Raw genomic sequence first — 23,766 nt, 5'->3', positions numbered from 1 at the left:
GTCACTGCAATGACTGCTTTTTGAGCTTTTGGATTTTCTTCTTGGGAAGGAATTTCCACAAACACCTCCAAAATGAATGTTCTGGTGCCTTTTTGGGGCAGGGTGGACTTTTGAAGCGTTTGCTCAATTCTTTTCATGGCTAGGTGTTGGTTGAAATTTTTTCTAGTTCTTCTGGAGTCACTCTCATTATTTACATTTTCCTTTAAAATCATTCATTTCATCTAAATTTTCAAGCTAATTAGCATATTTCTGCAAAGAAGAACTTCTGAATGTATAATCATTATTCCTTTCTTATTCCTAAATTTGTGTATTAGTGTTACCTTTCAAAACCTTTCAATGTTAGCTCCTGTTGTCTGCCAACAAAAAATTTCTTTTTTTGTTCCAACATTTTTTGCCTTTGTATGTCCTTACAAAGTCTGCCTCTTATTTTCTTTACATTTGGTTGAGGCAAAAACAGCCCTTGCTAAATTCTCACTATGTGATAAGCACTCCACCAGGAACCATGGAGAGATATAGAAAAAGGGATAAACTTGATTGTTAGATTCAGGAAACTTGGGAAGGATGAGGGGAATACTCATAAGAATATAGGCAGGTCTTGAAACAAAGTGCTACTTCCTGGAGGCTACTACCAGAGTGATACTCAAGGATGAGGTTTCCCTAAACCCATAACTAAAACTTAAGTCAGGTCCAGGGCCAACCGTGAGCACGGGGACTTTGCAGAGATCTTCAGGGTCAAGGAGGCACCAGGCGGTAAACAGTTTGGAGACACACAATGTATCAGAATTAGGGGCTTCAGATTTTCTTGAGCCAAGGTCCAAGATATCAGCTGGAGTCGGCAGCAGGGTGCAAAGCCATGTAACTTCTGTCATTGGCTTTGCCACCAGGGCAATTTGGAGGATGCTGACTGAACTAACAGTGCCAGCCAATAACTGTGTCGTTTGGATATGGTACTAAGAAGTTCCCACTGTACCTACAGATACTCCTATCCTAGTATTCATGACACTACATTGAGATGCTACATCCTAGCATTCATGGCACTCTGTTGAGTATCTCACTCCATCAGACTGTGAACTCCATGAAGTCATGGACTGAGGCTTACACATCTGTGTCTCCCCAGTGCCTGAAATATGCATGAGTACTTTGTATTACTGCATGGCCCAAAGCACAGTCTTTGGAGTTGGATGGATCTGCTTTTGTTCAGCTTCATTACTTTCCACCTGAGTCATCCATGTATTGTCTCTGGGCCTCAGTTTTCTCATCTGTGAGACAGCGATGACAATAATATCAACCTCTAGAATTTGGGGTGGGAGTAAAATGAGATGAAAGATTTGGAAGTACTTAGCAGACTGCCTGTCACAGAATAAATATTCAGTTAGTGGTAGCTCTTAATTGTCATTATGTGATCACAGGATGAATGGGTGAGGGACAAGTGGGTTGAAGAGGGATGTTGGCCTGTTTGATGAGGTCAGGACTCAGGGCTGGGAAGAGGCTTAATGGTAGCAACACTGGCAATCCTCCAAGTCTCCCTCCCTTATCTTGGCATCTCCTGGATGATTGGGAGGCTGAGATAATGGGGATAATCTAAGCATCTCTCACTTTGTGTAAATCTTGCAATCATCTTGGCTGGGTGGGCAAGGATAGAATAGACCCTGGGTGGGGGATGATGTTACTAATATAAACATTTTTTCAAATGTGAAATATTGCTCTCTGCCCCGAGAAAGCTGTTATTAGTTTGTGAGCACTGTGCCTTTGGAAAGCCATTGCTGGCAGCTTGAATGGGCAGCTTAGAACAATTAGGAGCTTTGAACACTTTTAAGTTAAGGATTGGGATAAGAATGTTTTGACTCTATGGTTTCTCCTGGGATTTCCCTGGTGTGCTGGACTAATTATCAGATGTAATTAGGAAGCTGAGAAGTGGAGAAACTGCAGGGAGGAGCATACTTTCCCAGGGACCCTCATTTCTTTGTACAGAAAACGGGTTAGGGAGACTATCACTCTGTTGTGGAGAAGCAGCAATGCATAGGGCACTAGAGGGCAGGAAGGATCCTGGGAACATGGCTTTACCAGCAGAGCCTCAAACCTATGGTGACTCATTGCTCTTGATTAATTTTTAAGTGGTCAGGGCAGCTTTCCCAATTGTTCTTGAGGGAGGAATGGTGTTCTGGGCCACATCCATGTTCTTGATCTATTTTTAGCAAAATTCCAATTTCCTGGGTCCAAATCAGTAAGGAAATGGTACCCTTCTTTCAAAACTCATGGAGATGAAGAGAGGAACTTCCACATTTTGGTCAGCCAGAGGGTCTGTCTATGTGGCTCAGAAGAACTTTCTCATCTGACTTGGCTTACACCTTTGGCCCCAGAGTTGGGCTAGGAGCTATGTCTTTGAAGCTCTGAGAAAAGTAACATTTGCAGGTCCAGATACTTGTGAACCTTTATTCAAAAACAGAGACATTCCCTTTGGACATGGTCTTGAAATTTTTGTTGTTGTTGTTTTTCTTCTTCAGTGGAGACACATGAGTGGGGAAGGACAGAAGGAGAGGGAGAGAGAACCTTAAACAGGCCCAGTGCCCAACATGGAGCCCGACTTGGGGTTCAATCTCATGAACCTGAGATCATGACCAGAGCTGAAACCAAGAATCAGATGCTTAAATGACTGAGCCACCCAGGAACCCTAGTCTTGAAGTTATTCTTAAGGCAGTGGAAACAAGACTACCACATATGAAACATGGAAAGACAATAGCATTCCTCTGTATCTTTATTCACTGGGGGTTATAATGGAGACCGTGAGCCTGGTAGTTTGAAAAATGAAGATCCCTGGGGCTTAATATGATGGCCCAGATGTGAAGCTTCTCCCCCACCCCGCCCCACCAAAATGATATTAAGTTTATTGTCACAAGATTATACATATAAATCCAATGTCTCTGCTCTCTCCACAGGTAACCTGTCTCCATGATTTCTTTGGTGATGACGATGTGTTTATTGCCTGTGGTCCTGAAAAGTTTCGCTATGCTCAGGATGACTTTTCTCTGGATGAAAATGGTAAGCACAACCACTGGACTTTGTTGCTCCATTGTTCACCCTCCTTCTATCCCTTAGTATTTCCATGGGTTCATATGGCCCAGAGAACATTCATGCACAGACCCTCAAGGGCAAATATTGTTATTCATTCTCCTGTATGTTGGGCTACATGAGTCACTAAGTGAAATGTTGACTAAATGTCCCAGATTCCCAGCCTCCAAACTCAATAAAACTCACTCTCAGCCCCAATAGTGACCATATTTCTCAAACCATATATTGTGTCACATGGGCTGACAGGTGCAATCAAACTATGGGAAGGAACATTTGGAGTCAGAACTTGGATATTATATGTATAACTTTTTTCTAGTCAACATCCTCCAGTGACTTGGCTCATATCGATGGTTCCATTTTAGAAAGATTTTCCACTGTGTTCTTAGTGTCAGTCTTTCCCCTCTTCCTGCTTTCTGGCTTGCTGCCCCATTCCCCCTGCTTTGTGACTCAAGATTCCAGAGGTTGTTAATCTCAGGAAGGAGGTAAACATCTGCCCACCTCCCTTTGCTTGAGTCCAAGTTCCATGTGGAAGTTAATGGTGAATTAGCTCATACAGCAACAAGGTTAGGATATGATCCTGATGGGAAGACACATCCAAAACATCTTCCCAATTATGAGGGTAACATGTGAGAAAAACAAACTGAATTGTATTAATATAGACTTTACCAACAGCTTGAGTGACAAGGACCCTGACCGAGGTGGCATTTCTGCTGTGTTCACTTTGAGAAGAGACAAATAGCCATAAAACAGCTAAGCAAATCCCAGGATATCTCCCATTTCCTATACCTTTTATATCTGCAGCTCTGGACAGTGATCCCTGAAGTTCATCAACCAAAACAAGAAGTAAAACAAACAAAAATGAGCTTTCTACTTAACTTAGTTTCCCCCAAAAAACTCAGTTTGTCAGAAAGGATTCCCTAATCTTTGTGGGTAATTGATATTTCAATATATCTTCAAGTAGGAAGTGACAAGGAAGTGTCCAAAGAAAAGACTGCCCTCTACCTAGCCGTGTGGTTCCATGTTGAGCATCATGGCACAAGGCTGGAAAAACTACACTGTAAAGAACACTAGATTGGGACTTAGGAGACTTGGTTGCTAGTCCTAGTTCTGCTGTTTCCTTGCTTCGTGGCCCTAAGCAAGAGGCTTACACTCTTTACAGTCTCATCAGCAAAGCAAGTATGATAATTATCCTAATGCATTAGCACGATCAGTGTCCCCAAATTACCACAGTAGGGACTCTGAGTGACCTGCATAGGAAAGGTACCCCAAGCATGGCAGACTGAAGTTGAGGCAAGTAGCAGAAACATTTGGCAGATGCCCCTATACACCCAAGAGCTTTCTATAAGCTCTGAGCGACAGAGTCACTGCTGAATCTTTGATTTATTAAACCAACACAGGGATTTATGATCATGCACATTGAAAATCAAAAAAAGATCTGCAAATGCATGGTGGTAGTGGTGTTAGTGCCTAGTTATAAAGTGACATGACATCCCTAATATGCCTATTACAATAGATGGCATGTAATAAACAGTAAATGGCAACTCCCTCTTCTTCCTTTAAATTACTCATGAATGTTTCATCTGTGTGGCTGCAGCCTCAGAGCTGTCAATCTCTTCTTCAAGGAAATTAATTCATTATGTCAACAGGTGCTATTCTAAGACGTGGCCTGGGTGCCCACTAATGATCGAGTTGACTATTTAATAACCCACCCAACCTGCTTTTCAACTTCTTCCCTTGTTTCCATAATCCAGGGATTTAAACACCTGGCTTGGCCCAGATGAATTCTGAAAGTTTCTCCCATGCCTCCTCGCTCAGGGCCATCATTCCTACCAACAATGAGGACCACCTCATAGTCCTGAACCATTGGGTACTTTGGCCCATGCTGGTTATTCTAGTTTCTAGAAGTTGGTAATATGCCAAAGGCTCATTTCTCCCCTGGCTTTACTGCACCGTCTGTTCTTTTCTACCAGAATGCCGAGTCATGAAGGGAAACCCATCGGCCACAGCGGGCCCAAAGGCATCTCCAACACCTCAGAAGAGTTCAGCTAAGAGCCCCGGCCCTATGCGCCGGAGCAAGTCTCCAGCTGACTCAGGTAACGACCAAGACGGTGAGTGCTCTTCTCCTAACTGTGCACGCTAACTTCATTTACGGAGGCCCACACCCTCTGCATGCAGGGGAATGAGTTCCTCATGAACACCATTGTGTCTCCATGATACCAGCTCTCTCAGTTCAGAGACTATCCAGCCAAATTTGTTTGGAGTCATGGAGACACAGCTATGACCCCCAATTCTACTCAGATGGGTTCAGACCAGAAATCTGGCCTTTTTGTCATGCTTGCTGTAATGCTTATTGTCATGTTTGTTTTCATAGTCATCATCTTCAACATCATCCCACAAAAGCAGAGTCAAGGAAATAATCAAGTCAAGCATAAACTTGAAATAGAAAATCAAAATCGGGGGCGCCTGGGTGGCTCAGTGGGTTAAGCCGCTGCCTTCGGCTCAGGTCATGATCTCAGGGTCCTGGGATCGAGTCCCGCATCGGGCTTTCTGCTCAGCAGGGAGCCTGCTTCCTCCTCTCTCTCTGCCTGCCTCTCTGCCTACTTGTGATCTCTCTCTGTCAAATAAATAAATAAAATCTTTTAAAAAAAAAAAAGAAAAAAGAAAATCAAAATCGAAAACAAAAATGTAAAAAAAATATTGCCACCCTGAAGTGTCAACAGAGTTGACACGCTTGAGCTTCAAATTTGACTTTGAACTTTGTAGAAGTCAAAACAGAAAGAGAAAAGAAATCATTTGCATCATTCTCACAATGAGAAAAAAAAATTACATAGGCCAGGTTCTGAAAGGAAACACAGAGATTTGTCACACAGGATTTTAATTAGTGGATAGTGAGTGATCAAAAAAAAAAAATGTGGTCTATGGATCACTGCCAATGCATGAACTATTTATCAGTCTGTGACAAGACTAGAAGCTTGTGCCAAATGCAAATTATGCCACTAAGCAAACATTTACTTCAGCTGACTTTTTTTTTTTTTTTTTTTTAAGAAAAGCAGCAGTGTGTTCTTTTAAGTTTGGGTGCAAAAGCTTGCACCCACAGTTTGAGTGACACTGATCTGAAAGGTAAAAGGACACAGAAGTTGAAGTTTAGAAACTTAGTAAAGTCAGGGGCAGACAGTGTGAATTCTTCATGGGAAGGCAATTGTACAGTCCAGAGGACTCACATTCTTCACCCCAAGCCTCAACTGACCATGAAAATTCTTCTAGCCTGGGAGTCTGGGAGCTTTGGGGCAAAGAGCACAAATGCCCTTTCTCTCTTCTTCGGTTTGAGGCAGCTTGAGCAGCCTGTTCGCTTTGAAATGCTCATGGCCTAGAAAAACAGCCTGTCCTGCTGGCCTCATGCTGCCAGGAACATGCACAGCACCAGCCATATTTTTTTCCACTCGGGCAGAAGGAACTAAACTGTGAAGAGGAGGCAGCTTGAGATTTTCATACTTCCATGTCTTTGCTCATCCCATTTCCCTGCTCCTTGAATGCTGTCCCTAGAGCCGACCACTCCTCTCTGCTTGAAAATGTCTGTTCATCATTCAACACATCAAATAGAAATAGTTCCCATTCTGTGCACTATCAGAGCATGTTCTTCATGTATCTGGGGTAGTATTAACCACACTGTGTTGTAAAGTCTGTATTTACCTGTCTACTATCCCCTCCCCCGACTAAATACTGGGCCCCTCAAGGGCAAGATGTCATGTTCATTTTGTATCCTCAGTGCTGTGTACAGTGCCTGGGTCCTAGCCGATGCTCAAATAATGTTGTGAATGAGGAGATGTGTAAGAGTGCCTAATTCACCCAGTGTGGTGCTAGAGACTTAGTTGGCTTTTAGGGAATATTTGCTAGAGGAACAAAAGTGCATGTGTTTGGTGATATTTTGGTGAAGTGTACAAAACAACAAATGAATCTATTTAAGTTAATTTATATGGGTTACACTATGAAGACCTAGGTTTTAACACTTGGGTTAAAAATGAAATTATTTGTACAAATTCTAGGCAGGGCTTTGAAAAAAAAATAGACTTTAAACACTTGGTCAAGATTCATAAACTCTGACAATAACTGCTTAACCAATCATTTTTTTCAGAAATATCACTGACCACTTCTGCGATTTCTAATCTATATTATTTATCTCTTGCTATGAAACAAATTACCCCCAAACTTAATGGCTTAAGACAACAAACACTTATTATTTTATCATTTCTGTGGGTTAGGAATTTTGGATTGCTTAACTTTGCAGTTCCCTCTGGCTCAGGATCTGTCATAAGTTGAGGTCAAAGTGTCAGTGGGGGCCGCAGTCATCTGAAGGTTCAATGGGGACTGTGGGATCTGCTTCCAAGATAGCCGTGAACAGGATCTTCTCCCAGAGAGTGATTCAGGAGAGTGAACAAGGAATATGTAGTGCCTTTCATGATCTAGTTTCCAAGGCCACATACTATCACTTTTGTTTTAGTCTATTCATTAAAAGCAGTCATTAAGTCTGGCCCATAGTCAAGGAAAGAATAATCAGTCTTCACCTCTTGAGGGAAGGTGGACTTGTTTTTAGACTGCCAACAATTTGTGGACCTATTTTTAAACCACCACGTAACTTATTAGTTAAAAATGCTGAGACGGCAGCAGCTTGAAGTCAGTAGATTCTCTGCAGACTGTATCCAGGTGGGTTATCCAGCACATGTGAACACAACCACCTGTAATTAAACACAGCTTAAACATATGTCAAGTTATTGATCATCAGCACTGCCTGCAGAATTTCCCTTCTAGAAACTATGTACCTCACTGACTCTAAGATACTAGAGACCAAGAAAGAATACATTAGGACTCAATGGATAATTGTCAAATTAAAAGGAGTTATAATAGATTCCAACCCAGACAAAGGCAAGCAAGATCTGCTTTTGCTCCTCAGAACTCCCTTGCCGAAAAGAAGGAATGAGTAGAGATTTACATATACAAGATAAAAAGAGTAACCCAATTTGAGGCAGGGAAAGGAGACTTGACTTGGTGGATACCAAAACCACAAACAGCTCTTGCTCCCTATCAGCAAAAAATCCAAAGTGGTATTCTCATGAGAGAGAATATAAATCTTTATTTCAGATAGTTCATGAACAGAAATGAAGCCAAACTCTAGTCTAGCCAGCCTTAATGGAAATTTCCAGAATGTTTGAGCTCATCACAGATGATGTGTCCAGATCTTCTGCATGATTTGAGGCCCAATGCATAAAAGGATCTTTATAACATGACCTTGTCCATTCCATGGCAGTTTAGAGCCATGTCCAGGCCATCCATTTAGTGAACATTCCACAGGGCCAAAGCTGATCTCAGGCAAAACAGTACTTTAGGTAAGGTTTGGATTTGACATACCCATTTTCCCCTTCCCACCTCCATGTCACTCAGGACCATTTCAAGCTTCAAAATGGAGGGGGAGAGGATATGGAAGAGGAGAGAGAGGCCTCTGTGTAGAAAGGCCCAATGACATCATTTCCCAGCTTTTTTACTTGGGACAAATTTCTCACCTTGTCTAAGACTTGGTTTCCCATTTGGTTAAGACAGAATTCACATGTCTAATAGGCAAAAATCATTTTCCAGTATTATCAATTATTTCCAATTTATAGAGTTGTGCAATAGCTTCCACGGAATCAGAATTGAATAGCTAGAAGGATGAGCTATAGACAATGCATAATTTTGCATCAGGAAGTGTAAGGTATTCCTGAGCTCTCAGCAAGGGATGTAGGCAGGTTAATACACATTTAACTGAAGAATAATGGTGTGGAGTGGGGCTGAAATTCTCTGTTCTTTTCTAGGACATGGCAATGCTGCCCTGTTTCCATCCTGGGTTTGTCTGTCTTGGATCTGGGACTTGTGGGATGGATTCACATTTTTTTCATTCAACCTGAGTAACCCAAGGTTAAGGAAGATAGGCCATTTCCAGGGAATTTTAACTACCTTCCTTTGAAGGCAAACAACAGCCAAAAATGTTCCACTGCAGCAGGGACTCAAACCAAACGAAACATTGGCTCAGTTCAGGTTCAGCTAAAGGAATGTTTTGATGTTCTAGTTCATTAGAAAATATATAGGTTTGAACAAGTTTGCTAGATTTTCAAATATTTTTTAAGAAGAACAGAGCAATGGAATTGGGAGAAAGCAAATATTTATTTAAAGCTATAAAATAAAACAAATCTTTCAGAAGAGAATACTAGTGAGTGAATAAGAGCAATGAGTCGATTACACATCCATCCATATATATGTGTGTACATTTGGTCCAATTCATGGTTCAGTTAATATCTGGGTTCGGTTTGTCTTGAGGTTTAGTAAATTGATGTGATCTGGTCTGTAATTTGCATCATAATTTGATTCCTTGGTTCTTAAGTTATCTTTTTTTTCTGCTCTTCCCATGAATAAATCAAACTCTGTATACTTTATTCCCTTTGAGTTCAATTCCCACTCCTGCCAATACTGAGGGCACCCCAAATGGAATCTGTCTGCTGCTAAGCCTTACACGTCAGTTAAGGAAGGATTTGGTTGTCTATACAATATTGCTAGAAGGAGCTCTCATTCTCCCTGGGCAGAGCTGATGGACTTTTAGAATCCAAGTCCCATTAGCCATTTCTGCCTTTAAAGTAGGACAGGGAACTGTGGTAAGCAGATCAAATCTGAGCCCAGAGGTCTCCTTTGGGGGGTTTGAAGAAAGCTTGTATAGTACCCCCATTTGGATTAACTCAGGAGTTGCCATTTTGGTGGGCAAAAAGACAAGCCCAGCCTGAGAGCTGCAGGAAGACCTTTCTGGGCCATCTCTTGCTGTTTCCATTTCAGCCATGAACATGTTAACTTTTCCTTTTTTGCAACTACCCCCAATTGAACTGAATTGAATTAAAAGGACAAAGTAGCTAGTTGCTGGGAAGGAATCTTTTCTTTTTCTTTCTCTCTCCCCACCACACCCCCCTTCCTTTTTTTTTTTTTTTTTTTTTTTTTTATTCCGAAGGAGCCTCCAAGGAAGCTAATTACCAACCCTGGTAGGCTGAGAGAATTGTAATGTGATAATTAGTTCGCTGTTGTTCAGCAGTAAGTCATTGTTGTAGCAATTCAATATTCCCCACCCTCCTTCCCCCAACCTATGCATACCTAGTCCTGAAAGTCAAATCTTCCCTATTCCCAAAGCCCCAAGGAAGAATGGATTCACTACCAAAATATACAGCCTTTGTAAGGGGAGGTCAAGGGACACAAAACAGCGGTGAAGCAGGGGGGGGGGCGGTGTCCATGGGAGAATTGTATCCAGGAGTATTTCTCTTCTGAACCCAGGAGGCTGCTTTGAGTTGCCTAAAGAAGGACCTGGCTGTTCTGCCCTTCCTGAATGTGTCCATCTGGATCAACTCTGTCCAGTAGAAATATAATGTGAGCCTTGTAGATCATTTTCAATTTTCTAATAGCCAGAGTTAAAAAGGTCAAAAGAACAGGTGAAACCTGTTTTGATAATATATTTTATTCAACTCAATATATCCAAAATATTATCATTTCAACATGCAATCGAACTAAAAAAAAAAAAACTAAGGAGATTATTTTCCATTCTTTAAAATCAGGTTGTATCTTATACTGAGCGCACATCTCAATTCTGGCTAGTCCTGCTTCAGATGCTCAAAAGCAACATGTGACTAGTAGTTAGTGTAATGGACAGCACAATAAATTTCCTCTCCGTCTCAGAGAGGCCCAAGGTAACAATCTTCGACATAGATGAGATGCTTTGCACTTTGCAAAATACTTCTGAGTCTATCACCTTCGCTGTCACGCATAATAGCACCATGAATGAGGTTGGGAAAGGAAAATTAGACTGGGAGACTAAGATGTAAAGATGTTCAGTATCTTGTAGTCTTCTCAATGCCATGCAGCCACTTGGTGACCAAGAGCTAGAGTCCAGCGGTCCTGACTTCCAGGCAGGCAATCCTCACACTGTCCTTAAGGCAAGGAATGGAAACTCCAGAGTAGTAAATAGAAAGATCTCTGTTGGCTAGTCCTTGCTTCTCTGCTTCCTTCACCTCCGGGCAAGGGATGTGGGGAAGCTGGGGAGTGGAGTGGGCTCGGTGTCACTCTTTTTGCTGTATCGAGCATAGCTATAAGGAATTAGGCAGCTCTGTTTCCAGTGCCTGGTCCTAGATTTCCATCACCTCCCCTATTGTCACTCTAAGGGGAAGTGGTGCCCTTGGCAAAACTGTGGGAAGAGAAAAGTGTCCCTTGCCTTTCACCCACTCTGATTCTTTCTAAAACCACAGTTTATGTCTAGCTCCAGTGAAAGAACTGCCTTACGTCTAAGGCAACATTTCCGTCATCGCTGGAGAACCACTTAAGAAATTGTTGAAGCAAGCAATATAATGGGGGTCTCTGAGCACACTGTGGGGCATGGTATGTGGTGGTGTCGACCCATCTCCCTATAGTAGGGGTTCTATCAACCTGCTACAGTCTGGAACTTGTGTTTAAATACGACTGAATCTCTAGAGTTTGGGTGCGATACCTAGTAGTGCTAGATGCTACAGAGAAAAGGAGTAAGACAAATTTTCACTAAGAATTGGGGAACCAGGAGATATATAAATTTGATAAAAAAAATTTACTTACAAATATTTATATAGTTCTTATGAGCCAAGCAACTGTTCTCATCACTTTATATGTATTAGCCAATTTAATCTTTACAACAACCTTGCGAGGTAAGCACAATTACCCCCATTTTGCAGCTGAAAAAGCTAGAGCACATGAAAGCTAAGTGACCTGCCCAAGACCATACAGCTAATTGGTGGGAGAGCTGGGGTTTGAACCCAGGCAATTTGGCTCCACAGTCCACAGTTTAACCATCGCACCACAGTGCTGAATGGGAATTAATAGTAATGGTTTGTTTAAGTGCCCAGTGAATGGGAGATGAGACCAGTAAGTGCTAAGGGAAGTCTTCCTGGAAATACTGGGGCTTGTAGGAGGGTTATTTCAATTGATAAGGAAATTGATTATTTCTGACAGGTGGGAAAAGCATGAACAAAAGAGCAGGGAAGATGATAAATATAGCATATGATGGCATAGGGAGGCGGCTGTTAAATCTACATCTTTAACCCCAACCTTCCTTCCGTATGTTAATCCCATGAATGCCTTCCAGACAATCCTACTTACACTACCAAATACAATGTGTCTAAAAACCAAAAACATTTCCTCCCCCAACTCCCTGCCTGACAATAGAATCAATTCTATTCTGTTCCCCGGGTCCAACATCTTCACGTTATCTTAATTCTTCCTATGTTTTTACTCCTTCAAGTCCACCATACGCTCCTGTTGTGGAACCTTTGAAACATCACCACATCACTCACACAGGAATTCCTTCCTTTCCCTCATCACCTGACACGAGGGTTGCTCCACAGACTCCGAAGTAGCATCTCTATTTCAAATCTCGGTCCCTTGATGCATCTGGTGTGGTGCCACCATATTCTCACCCTAAAATGCATTCCCATCATGTGACACCTCCCCCTCCCCCCACTGCTTCAGAGCCTTCAGTGGCTGCACACAGTATGCATGGATCACCTCCATGGTAATGGCGGAGAGAGTAAAAAAGAGAAATGCAGGGGGCTGAGTGCAAAGACAATGTTTTTGGGATAATTAAAATGCAACAAAATGCAGAAACTAAAAAGCAATGGGCTTCACTTGGAAAAACTTCAGTCCTCTAATGCCTGACTTGCCAGCCAAAGAAAGTCCTCTGTCCGTGGAGATTGATAAATCATCCCTTGTAAAAGGGGGTTTCCTTACTCAGTGCCTATAGGTTGCATAGTTATTCATGTCCTTCCATTTCTAGTTGTGGCAGTATTAAGATGTCATTATGAAGCCTTTTCTATGCGCTAAGGCACTTAGCTAAGGATTTCATGTATAGACTGCCGTGTAATCCTCAAAACAACAACGATTGAGTTAAGCAGTCTTTTCATTCAAATGTTACGGATATGGCAGTGGGGACCTACAGAGGTTAGGGAACACCCGAGATCACACATATCCACGCTGAGCCATGATTTAGAACCTTGACTGACTCCGAAAGCATGTGTTCTTTTTGCAGATTAAGAACTGTGCTGTGTTTTCTAGTTTCTACCCTATGAAAACAGTAGTGAGCATAGACAGCAGGCTCGCTCCACCAAATACATGCTCTCAGCAAAACCACCTTCAACAGGAAACAAATGTTGTCAGCATTATCAACTCAGAGAAAACAATCCTGGCACTCCAGCAGCCTCCTTACAGATGTCCTCTTCTTGTGGGACATTGATCTGTGTCAAAATATTGCAGGAATGGGTGTCCATATTTGTTTTGCAAATTCTTCTCTCCTGATTTAGAAGATTCAAAGCTGCATGCTGCCCAAGACTCTATAGGAAATAGATTTAGAATTCCACTTCCAGCTCCCGAAGTGACGGTATCTCACAATCTGTGACTTAATTTGGCCTGGGAATCAGCCCTCTGCTGGGATCCGTGAGGAACTATTCCTGTGCCCTCAGTTCTGGGCATCTCTTGTGGATGGGTCTGGGGATAGAGACACAATTTTTCCACTGAGAAGGAACAATTAGCTAAACCAGTCCAGACACCCATACCAAGGGTGTTTTTGGAATGAATGTGTAAAAACCACAGGCTCTGTCTCTTGGCCTTGTTCGAAGTAAGTTGAAACCACCTTGGTTCTACTTGAATGGCTTTCCAGAAAAACTCCCTGTATATGTAGGGAGAAAAGAGGGTATGTTTGAACTGGAATGAAAGAACATTTAGAGCATCTCAATATGAGGAAAATAAGGAAGTGGCTGAGTTATGTATTGAAATCTCCTGCAAGGCATTAGGGTATGAGAGCAGACAAGACAGAGAACCAATCACTACAAGGTTGCAGTGGGAGGCATATGATGTGGAAACCCCAGAGGCCATCATCCATTAAAGATAAGCAATTTTTCCCCTTTAATCAAGTCCTACTCTCTCTGAACCTCTATATTCTTGTGATTAAAAGGAGACCACTAATTCCTGGCCATCATTTCTTGGGTTTATCAGGAGAATCATGTGAACTCATATATGGTAAAATGGTTTGAAAACAATTGTAGAAATACAACTGCAATTGTTAAGACAGCTCTTAAATTATTGTCATGGCTTTTTTTTTCTCTTTTTTTTTTAGACTGGGGTTATTTTTAGTGAGCAATGTTTCAAAATTACATCCAACCAAAACCAATAGGCTTGATTTTGAGTTGAGGTCAAGTGTTGAGATTAGAATGGGAGAAAAAGCCAGAGCTAAGTGAATGAGCATTATTAATTTGGTCTCCTGGAAAAGGTTGGGTAAAAAGTAGATGCCAAGCCCCTCCCCCACCCGCCTTTCTTTTCTGTGCCACTCTGGCCATCCAAACTTGAATCCATAAAGTATAATGACTTGTCTAACTCACTGCCCAGACAGTTTTATAATTGCCACACCTGGACTACTTAAACCCACCTTACACACAGCTGCATCCCAATTTCCAGGGATCAATTCAGCCTCCAGACAAGGGAATCCATAGTCTAGGAGCTCAGGATCAACGCTGCTTGCCTGGTGACCATACTCTGTCCTTGGCTGCCCATGCCAGAAATTAGACTCTCTCCTTATTCTTTGGGAACTAACTCAACCTGTCTTATTCCTCACTCCTGGGAACCCATTTTCTACCATACACGTAAATCCCTGTGAATAGGTATGTCAGCCTAGTTACCTGACCAGCCATCTTTTGTTTGGGTTCGTCCTGCTCCATTCTGACAGAGCCAAGGTTTTGAAGATGAGCACTGGGGCAAGGGCAGGCATAATGATTCAGAGAAGCTAGGGAGACAAGACTGTATGCCAAGCCAAGCCTGGCCATCGTGCTGCATAGTTGAGGGACAGCAGCTGAAGGGAGTAATGGTGTGACGTGTGGTGTGACAGAAGTTACATGCCATGCTGGCTGCTCTGTCTGCTAGTGTTTCATGACATTGTCTATCATACCCAGTCATTTTGGCAAATAAAAGAAGTTTCTTGCTAAATACTTTCTAATCTTTTTTTTTTTATTATGTTATGTCGGTTACCATACAGTACACCAATGAATTTTGATGTAGTGTTCCATGATTCATTGTTTGCATATAACACCCAGTGATCCATGCAATATGTGCCCTCCTTAATACCCATCACCAGGCTCACCCATCCCCCCACCCCCCTCCTCTAAAACCCTCAGTTTGATTCCCAAAGTCTATAGTCTCTCATGGTTTGTCTCCCCCTTTGATTCCCCACCCCCACTTCATTTTTCCCTTCCTTCTCCTAATGTCCTCCTTTCTAATCTAAACTAGTAAGTAGAATAAAATCTGGTACATGTATGTAAGTTCTGGTGTCTATTTCTACCTTGTCCTATTCCTCTCTTTTTTCTCTACCACAACTTTCCTGCCCCCTTCTTTCCTCCATCAGAAGAGTTGTCATAGGACATAGGAAGGAGTCCCAGAAGCAATTAATTTATAAAAGCAAGAGTGGTGGAGCAAAAACCAAAAACAAACCGAAACACACATAGGATTTGGAATCAGAGGGATGTGTGTTCAAATCCTGACTTTACTATCTCCAGCTGGAACAAGCCTCTCTTTCCTCATTGGAAATGAAAATACAACTAAAAGAGACTGTATTTGGGGGGGTTGGGTAGGTGGGTGTGTGCATGCACAGTGAGTGCTGGCCTATCAGACACTGAATAAGTGCTAAATATTATCTTGTGTTTTATTGATAACATTGATAAGATGGCCTAGGAGACTGAGAAGTCCTCAATGTACCTTGTTATATAGAGAAAAAACTGCCCTGTACAATGAGGAAAAAAGGAATGAAAGGATTTGGACTCTGAGGAAATAAAAGTAACCATAGTGAGAGAAGACAGTAGTTCTGAGCAGGGAAAGGAGAAAGATAATTCAAAGGGGGTAAAGTCTCCTTGCGTGCATCCCCAAATTGCAGCTGAGAATTAGAAGCTCAGAGACAAGATCTGAGGGTATTTAGTAAAGAAAAATGAAGGACAATAACAGATGTCAAGGAGTGGTGTTATTTCTGGCCACTGTCTCAATGAACTGTCATGGCCGTCCACATGGATTGGCCAGTGTCAGACCATGCACAGTTTTTCAGACCCTATTTGCACTTTTTTCCTGCTCCTTCTCTTACTTGACATTTATATGAATTGGCTTTAGAGTCCATATCAAATAGCACCCTCCCAGGTATATTTTCCCACGTGTGAATGTATTTTTAATCTAGTCTGTAAACATAGGGACTCTTTCAGCTTGTGAAGACTTGACATCTGCTTGTGTGTGTCTACATTCTCTCATGTCTTCATGTCCATCTTTGGGTTTTAGTCCATCAGGACATCTGGTGGGGGGAAAGAAGTCTGGGCAAGTGTTTGCATTTTCCAACACTGAAGTGAGTGGCAGTTAAGGTATTAAGAAACTGATTTTCAAAATGCTTGGTGAATGTGGATGACAAAATAAAGACTTTTATTATAGGTAGCTTAAGATTAATTAGTCGGGGAGTGGCAGAGAATCAACATAGACACATACACAGAGACTAGACAGAGAGGTATTGATAACATATGGGTTTATGTATTACCTCTAAAGTGTTTGAGGGAGAGCGTTTCCAAAAATATTGAGAAAAGTACTGGAAGTTGCACAAGAACCTGTCTGTGCAGGTCTATGGCCAACAAGTGGGTGGAAACTCCCTTACAGACATGCTTGTGGTTCACAATTTTCTCCATTTTGGCAAGACCAGTGGGCTCACCCTCAGTTCGATAAGAGTGTAGGTGAAAAATATCATTTTTACACGGGGAGTATGGCCACCACCACTGTGTAGCATGGCTGACAAATGCTGGGGAACTACAATCCGTTGTTGCCAAAGGATGCATCGATCCCACGGAACAAAATGCCAGAACTTACCTGGGGATGCCCACATCTGTGAGACCATGGTTGAGGTCAGGGCTCTTTGGGAAGACTTGCATTATTATGTCAGCTCAGACCCACCTCCAAGATTGTTCTTTAGCTTGTATACTACAGGTCAGGTCCTGCTAGGGAGGCCTTCGGGCACTGTAGGTGGCCTTGCAACTCCTTCCTTTTCCTGTAATGGACTACTGTACCCCACTGTAGCTCCACACACTCTTGCCTTTTCCACAGTGCTTCTTCCTTCATTCACCAGAAAGCCTAGTGCCCTGGCCAAGCCAGCACCCAACATCTCCATGATGGTTGGCACAGATCACCTTCTTCTTGGCATGGCTTATCAGTTCATGGACATAACACTCTAAGCTTATTTCTCTAGGTCTCTATCTTCTGCCTTGTCCCTTCTCTCTCTCTCCATTGCTTTAAGTCATCATCCCCTCTCACCTGGACTCATGCAATGTCTTCTTTAAAAAAAAATTATTTTAAATAAGAATTTAAAGAGAGTGGGGGAGGGGCAGAGCGAGAGAGAGAATCCCAAGCACGTTACACGCCCAGTGTGGAGCCCAATGCTAAAATCAAGAGAAAGACACTTAACTGACTGAGCCACTCAGATGCCCCTGGACTAGTGCATTGTCTTCTAACCGGTCTCTTTGTTTCTACCCTTACCTCAGCCCATCCCACTCGACCCCAACTTTATCACAGTAACCGGAGTATTAATTTTAAAATGCAAAATTGGGAGTATCACTCTCAGATTTCTTTCACAAGTGAAATTCAAACAGCCCCACAAAAGGCCCCCACAGCCCAAGTCATCTCTCATCTCATGTCCTGGAACTCAGTATTGGCACCTTGTTTTTGAGCCATTTTAAGCTATTTGTACTCTATAAATGTACAGTATTCTTTTACACTCGCATGTCCTTTCCCCTACTGGTACAATCTTAAAGGCTAGAATACCCTTTCTAGAAAAAAATGGAATACCCTTTCTGCCCTCTGCCTAAGGAGTTCCAATTCATCTTTTCATAATGGCTTTATTGAGATACAATTCACATGAGAAGTGACTCCTTTAGAATGTACAGTTCAATGAATTTTAGTTTAGCCATAGAGTTGTGCAGTGGTCACCACAATTGCCAAAACACCTTTATCCCTCTAAAAGGAACTCTGTACTTAGTAGCAGACACTTTTAATTTCTCCCCAACTACCCACTTCAACCCTGGCCAGGCCCTGGCATCCATTAATCTACTTTCTGTCTCCACAGATTTTTCTCCCATTATTCCAGAGTCATCTTTCAAGGTTTTTTTTTTTTGTTTGTTTTGTTTTTCAGGCATTACCTCCTCCTGTGTGCCTCCCAGTCCCCTGATTTCAAAGCCTCTTCCCTGGGGTCTAATAATCCCCCTGTGTGGGTCTGCTGTAGTACTTAGCCCACCATATTCTTGCTTGGGTCACTACAGGAAGTGAGTTACTCATCTCTAAAACCCCAGTGTCTAATACTTGGCCTGGTTTAGAGAAAGCACACTGTTACTACTGGCTAAATGAATGAATGACTTTCAGGAAGCCTTGACAGGGAGAAAGACCTCTCCGTAAGTGGGTGAGAGAGACATTCACTAATACACAACTCAAGCCAGTGGATACCTATGTGCCCAGTTTTCAGCTTACTTGCACTTGGATAGACTTAGCAAACTCCCCACTGGTGTGTCTTCCATCTCTACAGTTGATACACAGGTTCCAGAGCCCAAGGAAAACATTATCCTATGTGGAGGAGAGGAACTATATATCCTCAGGAAATATTCACGATACAATAGTTTAAGCAACATTCTCAGGCCATCCTGCTGCTTAACTTTCAGTATTTTCTGTTCTCTCTCTCTCTCTCTTTCTGCCCTTCCTTCTTGTTTCTCTACTCCTCTCCCTCTGCCCCCACATGCTTTGGGATATTTTTTAAAAATCCCTTTATTTTTAAAGCATGTTTCAGAATATCTCTGCTTAACAATGTTGGTCTTTAGATTTTTAAAAAAATTAACTTTAACATGAGATGTCTAAACACAAATCCATTCAAAAGCTGTTTAATTGTTTCATTTCCATGCACAGCATTTTTTTCACATGATTAGATCTTGAAAAGCTCATTAACAAAGGGAATATAAAAACAACTTGCAAACACAATGGAATATCAAAATGTTACATACTTAACCATCTCTCTTCCAGCCTTTTGTTGGCCTAGAGAGAAATGGGGGTGCACCCTGACTCTGGCCATGGCTGTCTGCCTTCCTCAGTCTCTGTGCCTTTCTCCTGGTTTCAAACTTCCTCATTCTTTTCTTCTCCTAACCTCTTATCCCCCTCTTCCTCGTCTCCCCTCTCGACTCCTGATCTCTTTCTCTCCCTCATTTTTGATTCCCTCCTCTGCCCATCTTGGTCTACAGGCCTTTAGTGTCTCACACAATTTCTTTTTTATTCTTCTTCCTGAGTAGTTCCCTTTCTTTTTCCTTTCCTTCCCTTCTTTTCAGCCAGGATGAGGCAGGGAAGAGAGAGTGGGGCCTGGTGGGTGGGGGAGTGGGGAGAAACTGACCATGGGGCTGTCTTGTACCTGCCACATCAGCTGCCCAGAGGGGATGTATCCCTGGTCTCAGTCACCCATTGTCCCTTCCCCTTTAAGGTAAGGCACAGAACCTCTTTTGCCTCACTTTTTTCCCTGCCTTGTAACATTGAAACAAAATCATATGTTCCCAGACTACCTCCTGGAGATGGTGTTAGGGTCAAATTTGGGAATGAATATATGAGAAAGATTTGAAAAGTACCAGAGCCCTGTAATTGGAAGCACTCGGGGGAGAGGTGGGAGGATTACTGCTCCAGGATCTAATTAACTGAGGATTGTAGTTCTGGCCTTTCTGAGGAATGTGTTTCTTCTCACCTTTGTTCCGTTCATCAAATCACTTGGTTGTCTGTGTGCCTTGCCTGAATGTTCTTAGTGTCTTTGGAGGGGAAGGAAAACTGGTTCCTTTGTATGCTGTTGATTCTTATCCCTTCCTTTTCTCTTGCCTTGGGCTAGCAAACGGGACCTCCAGCAGCCAGCTCTCTACCCCCAAGTCTAAACAGTCACCCATCTCCACGCCCACCAGTCCTGGCAGCCTCCGGAAGCACAAGGTATTATGTCTCTTATACCTTACTAAACCCCTTTGCACTCCAACTTCTTTGAGTGGCTGGGTGAGGGTCTGCTCAGCCAGCTACTTCAGCAATGCATCAAGGCCGAAATTTCCCTTCCTCTGGTCCTTGAGCTTGAAGCCCTGGGAATCACAGCAGGGCCCAAATTTCCAGTCACTTTCATTTATTCCTCTGACTGCCCACCCCTCACATTTACCTATTTCCAGTTACACTTACCCAAAAGGAAGAGGTAATGAAGGTCCCAAATACCCATTCTGAGTTCATGGAGTCCCCAAATGATGTCTCGAAGGATGAGCTAAATGCTTTTCACTCCAATTCAGAGGCACAGCAAAGAGGAGATTGAGGGCAATTTATTTCCCCAGGCACCAGTCGGTAGAAGGGACAAAGACAGCAGTTAAAGAAAGTTAGCACTGAGTGACTTCCTTTAGATTTGCTGGACATCAAGATATGAACAGACCCAAGTTTCCCCCTGTATGCTTCATTCCCAGGCAGACTCTGGATCAGTGCCGAGGAGAGGGAACGTATACACCGTGTTGGCCCTGCCTGGGCACAGTTGACACTTCCAAGTCATCCCAAATCAATATCCTGCTAAAATAGGGGAAATTTGTAAACTCATTAGCCCCACTTTTCAAGCAGATTCCCACCCAGCAATCTCTTCTGTATAGAAAATCTGGAGTGGGAGTGGTCACAGCCTTGAACCTCATCCCTGAGGCCACGTGAACGTGGTTTCTGCTCCGACAGCCACACTCTGGAGCAGCTTCCTCTAGAATTCTTTTGTCTTCTCCCTGCTCCTAAGACTCAAAATGAGATGGAAAAAGGCAAAAGGCCATGAGTGTGGCCAGTTCCATCATGGAACCACTGATGTTCAAGCTGAAAGAGGTTTTAGATAAAGATAAATTACTGTCATTTGATTCTCTCGATCATCTTGTGAGGTTGACCTTTTGCAGGTGAGGAAATGAAGCTCCAGGAGGGTTAAGTGACAAGGGTGACATTGCTAGGTGGTGGTAGACATAGGACTGGTGCCCAGGTTACCGCCACCAGTATGCCCGAGCCAGTTCATGTTAGCTCATGAGAGCTGATTGTGCACATCCCTTCCCTGCTCTGTGTTCAGTGACGCCATGTTGGTACCTAGAACTCAGCCATGATGGGAATATTTGCATCACAGAAATCAGCACACACTACACATCAAGGCTGTTGTTTTTTCCCCCAGAAAATCAACTGTTAAACATGTAATAGGACACTACTGCCCCACATCCATTTTCATTTCTCTACATTAGGATTTTATTTCCTGGTTAATCCAACCATTACCTCTTCCACTGTCCCTACTTCCTGTTCCATTCCTGTAATGTTTCAGTTTCTGGCACTGACCCTGACCAGAACCTTCCTGCTCAGCTATTTGGTTTCCCCAGAGGACGATATGCTGCACTGTTTGTATGGCTAGTGTTGCCTAGAGGTTGTAGCATGGATGAAAACTACTCAGTTATTCTTCTGGGAAAATCTTGTTAAGATGGACACTCCAAGATGGAGAGTAGCCTACTTCGGCTGTTCCACTCTCTAGCAGAAGCTGCTGGGTCTTCGCCCTATGCATTTATGTCCTTGCTGTTTTTCTGAGAAGACTGATCTTCCCCAGCACCTTCCATTGGCACCTTCCTAAAAGAATGGGGCAGTTGGGCCTTTATTTGGCCTGCTGTCTTGAGTCGTTCAGCTTAACGATTGACATGTTCAGTTCATTTAGGCTGAGGACCCATTGTCCATAAGCCTGTTGAGGTGAGTGCTGGCATTGTTAAACTGTTTCTCCTGGTTGGGTTTGCAAACTTTGTGTGGGTGTTTCATTTTCTTTTGACTCAATTCTACAAACCAATTTAACCACTGAAGAACAAGCTATAGGTGGCAGCACCGTCAGAGACTCACTGTGGGATTTTCAGTGTATACTTTTATTTTTTAAAGGACTCTTTTTTATGACAGTGAAGCAAGTAAACATTATATGATTTCCTATGATTTAAAGCAAATAAGCAAATAAACATTATATAATTTCCTATATGATTTAAAAGCAAACTTTTAAAAACTATTTGGATTTTGGTACACTTTTTACTAATTTTTTAACTTCTTCCTCTGCTATCATTTTAAATTTATGTAAGATTTGCAGGAAAAATATAAAGAAGTCCTGTATACTCTTGGCAAATATTGACCAGTTGTTTAGATTTTTGCCCCATTTACTTTATTTTTTTGTGTTCTCTCTCACACCACACACACACAGACTTCAACATTTTTTTTAACCATTTGAGACTAAGTTGAAGACATCATACACTTTTACCTCTAAAAGCTTGCATGTATTTCCTAACAATAAGGATATTTTCAGTCCTGACAATAGCACGATGATCAAAATCAGGAAATTTGCACTGTTAAGACACTATTATATGCTCCAAAGCCCATACTCAAACTTTATCAATTGCCCCAGCAACATCCTTTTTCTGGTCCAGGATCCAATCCAGAACCACACATCATCTGTGGCTTTTATGTCTTTTTGGTCTTCTTTAATCTAGAAAAGTTCTTCAGTCTTTCATTTTGATGGTGCATTATAGAAATGGAGAGTACAGCCCAGTTCTTTAGTAGAATGTCCTTTGATTTAGATGTGTCTGATGTTTCCTTGTGATTAAGTCCATATGACACCTTTGGAGCAGAATTGTCATAGAAGTAATGTCGTGTCTCTCTTAGTGTATCCAATCCAGAGGCAACAGCCTCATACTTAACCCTACTAATGATGCAGGGTGAACTGTTTTTTCTGAATAAGCTAAAAATGTCATGACCTTGGCTTAGTCCTCCTGGGCCTCAGGACTCAGCTTCTTGCTCTTCTTTTTACATAGTTACCTGAGCCTTAGTTAGCACCGTCAAGGTCCTTGGGCAGTGGGCCCAAGCAGTTCTCATTTGAACTCCAATCCAAGTGGACCTGAAAGGTGTGAGTCATGGTGGAGACAGGAAGCAGGTGGCTGAGGCCATGACTTTCCTCCTGCGCAGTTGGAAACAAACTTGAAGTCCCAGCATCCCTTTGGTAACTTTTGATGGCTGTGGCAGGGCCCTAAGCTGTAATCAGCCTCTTGGCTTCCCCTCTTAAGCAGCTCATGGAGAATCTTCTTTAATGCAGCTGTGAGGGGGTTAGCCAAAGTCCGCATACTCAAGTGCTACAATATGGACACAAAGTAAGTCCTTGGATAGTTAATGAGAACAACATTGTGCATTCCCATACTGCTTTATCCTTTTGCACATTTTCCTATTTACCCTTGTGATAACACTGTGACAGAGATAAGGAGGTGGCATTTCCATTTTAGAAATGAGGAAAAGGGGGTGCCGAGGGCAAAGACAACCCTAGTATGGTTCAACAATTTGGAGAAGGCAGCACATTAAAGATGTTTGAAAAGCCTAGAAATATAGGGAAACCCTTTTGTTTATTTAAAAATGTTTTCTAGATCAGTGATTGCACTCATGCCTTTAATGTGGAGGCATTTGGCTTGCAAAGTTATCCAGAGATCGGAGGGATATACATTGGACATATTATTTGAAAATATAACTAACATTATTTAAATACACATTTTCCTCTAT

General features: G+C 42.4%; 1 protein-coding gene across 2 annotated transcripts in view; it reads left to right on the top strand.

Annotated features, from left to right (window-relative positions):
* Nucleotides 1-23,766, top strand: part of DCX (doublecortin) — a 108,452-nt gene that overhangs the window by 70,571 nt on the left and 14,115 nt on the right. Inside the window, exons 4-6 of one of the 2 annotated variants that reach the window (XM_059158161.1) lie at nucleotides 2,937-3,039; nucleotides 5,040-5,177; nucleotides 20,057-20,151. In XM_059158161.1, coding sequence (XP_059014144.1) covers nucleotides 2,937-3,039; nucleotides 5,040-5,177; nucleotides 20,057-20,151 — 336 coding nt within the window. The remainder of the gene's footprint in view (nucleotides 1-2,936; nucleotides 3,040-5,039; nucleotides 5,178-20,056; nucleotides 20,152-23,766) is intronic. The other variant, XM_059158162.1, reaches the window with a different exon arrangement.

The sequence above is a fragment of the Mustela lutreola genome, chromosome X (assembly GCF_030435805.1).
Source record: "Mustela lutreola isolate mMusLut2 chromosome X, mMusLut2.pri, whole genome shotgun sequence".
Classification (NCBI taxonomy): domain Eukaryota; kingdom Metazoa; phylum Chordata; class Mammalia; order Carnivora; family Mustelidae; genus Mustela; species Mustela lutreola.
Note: the sequence above shows the minus strand (reverse complement) of the source record. Positions and strands in the feature narration are given on the sequence as shown.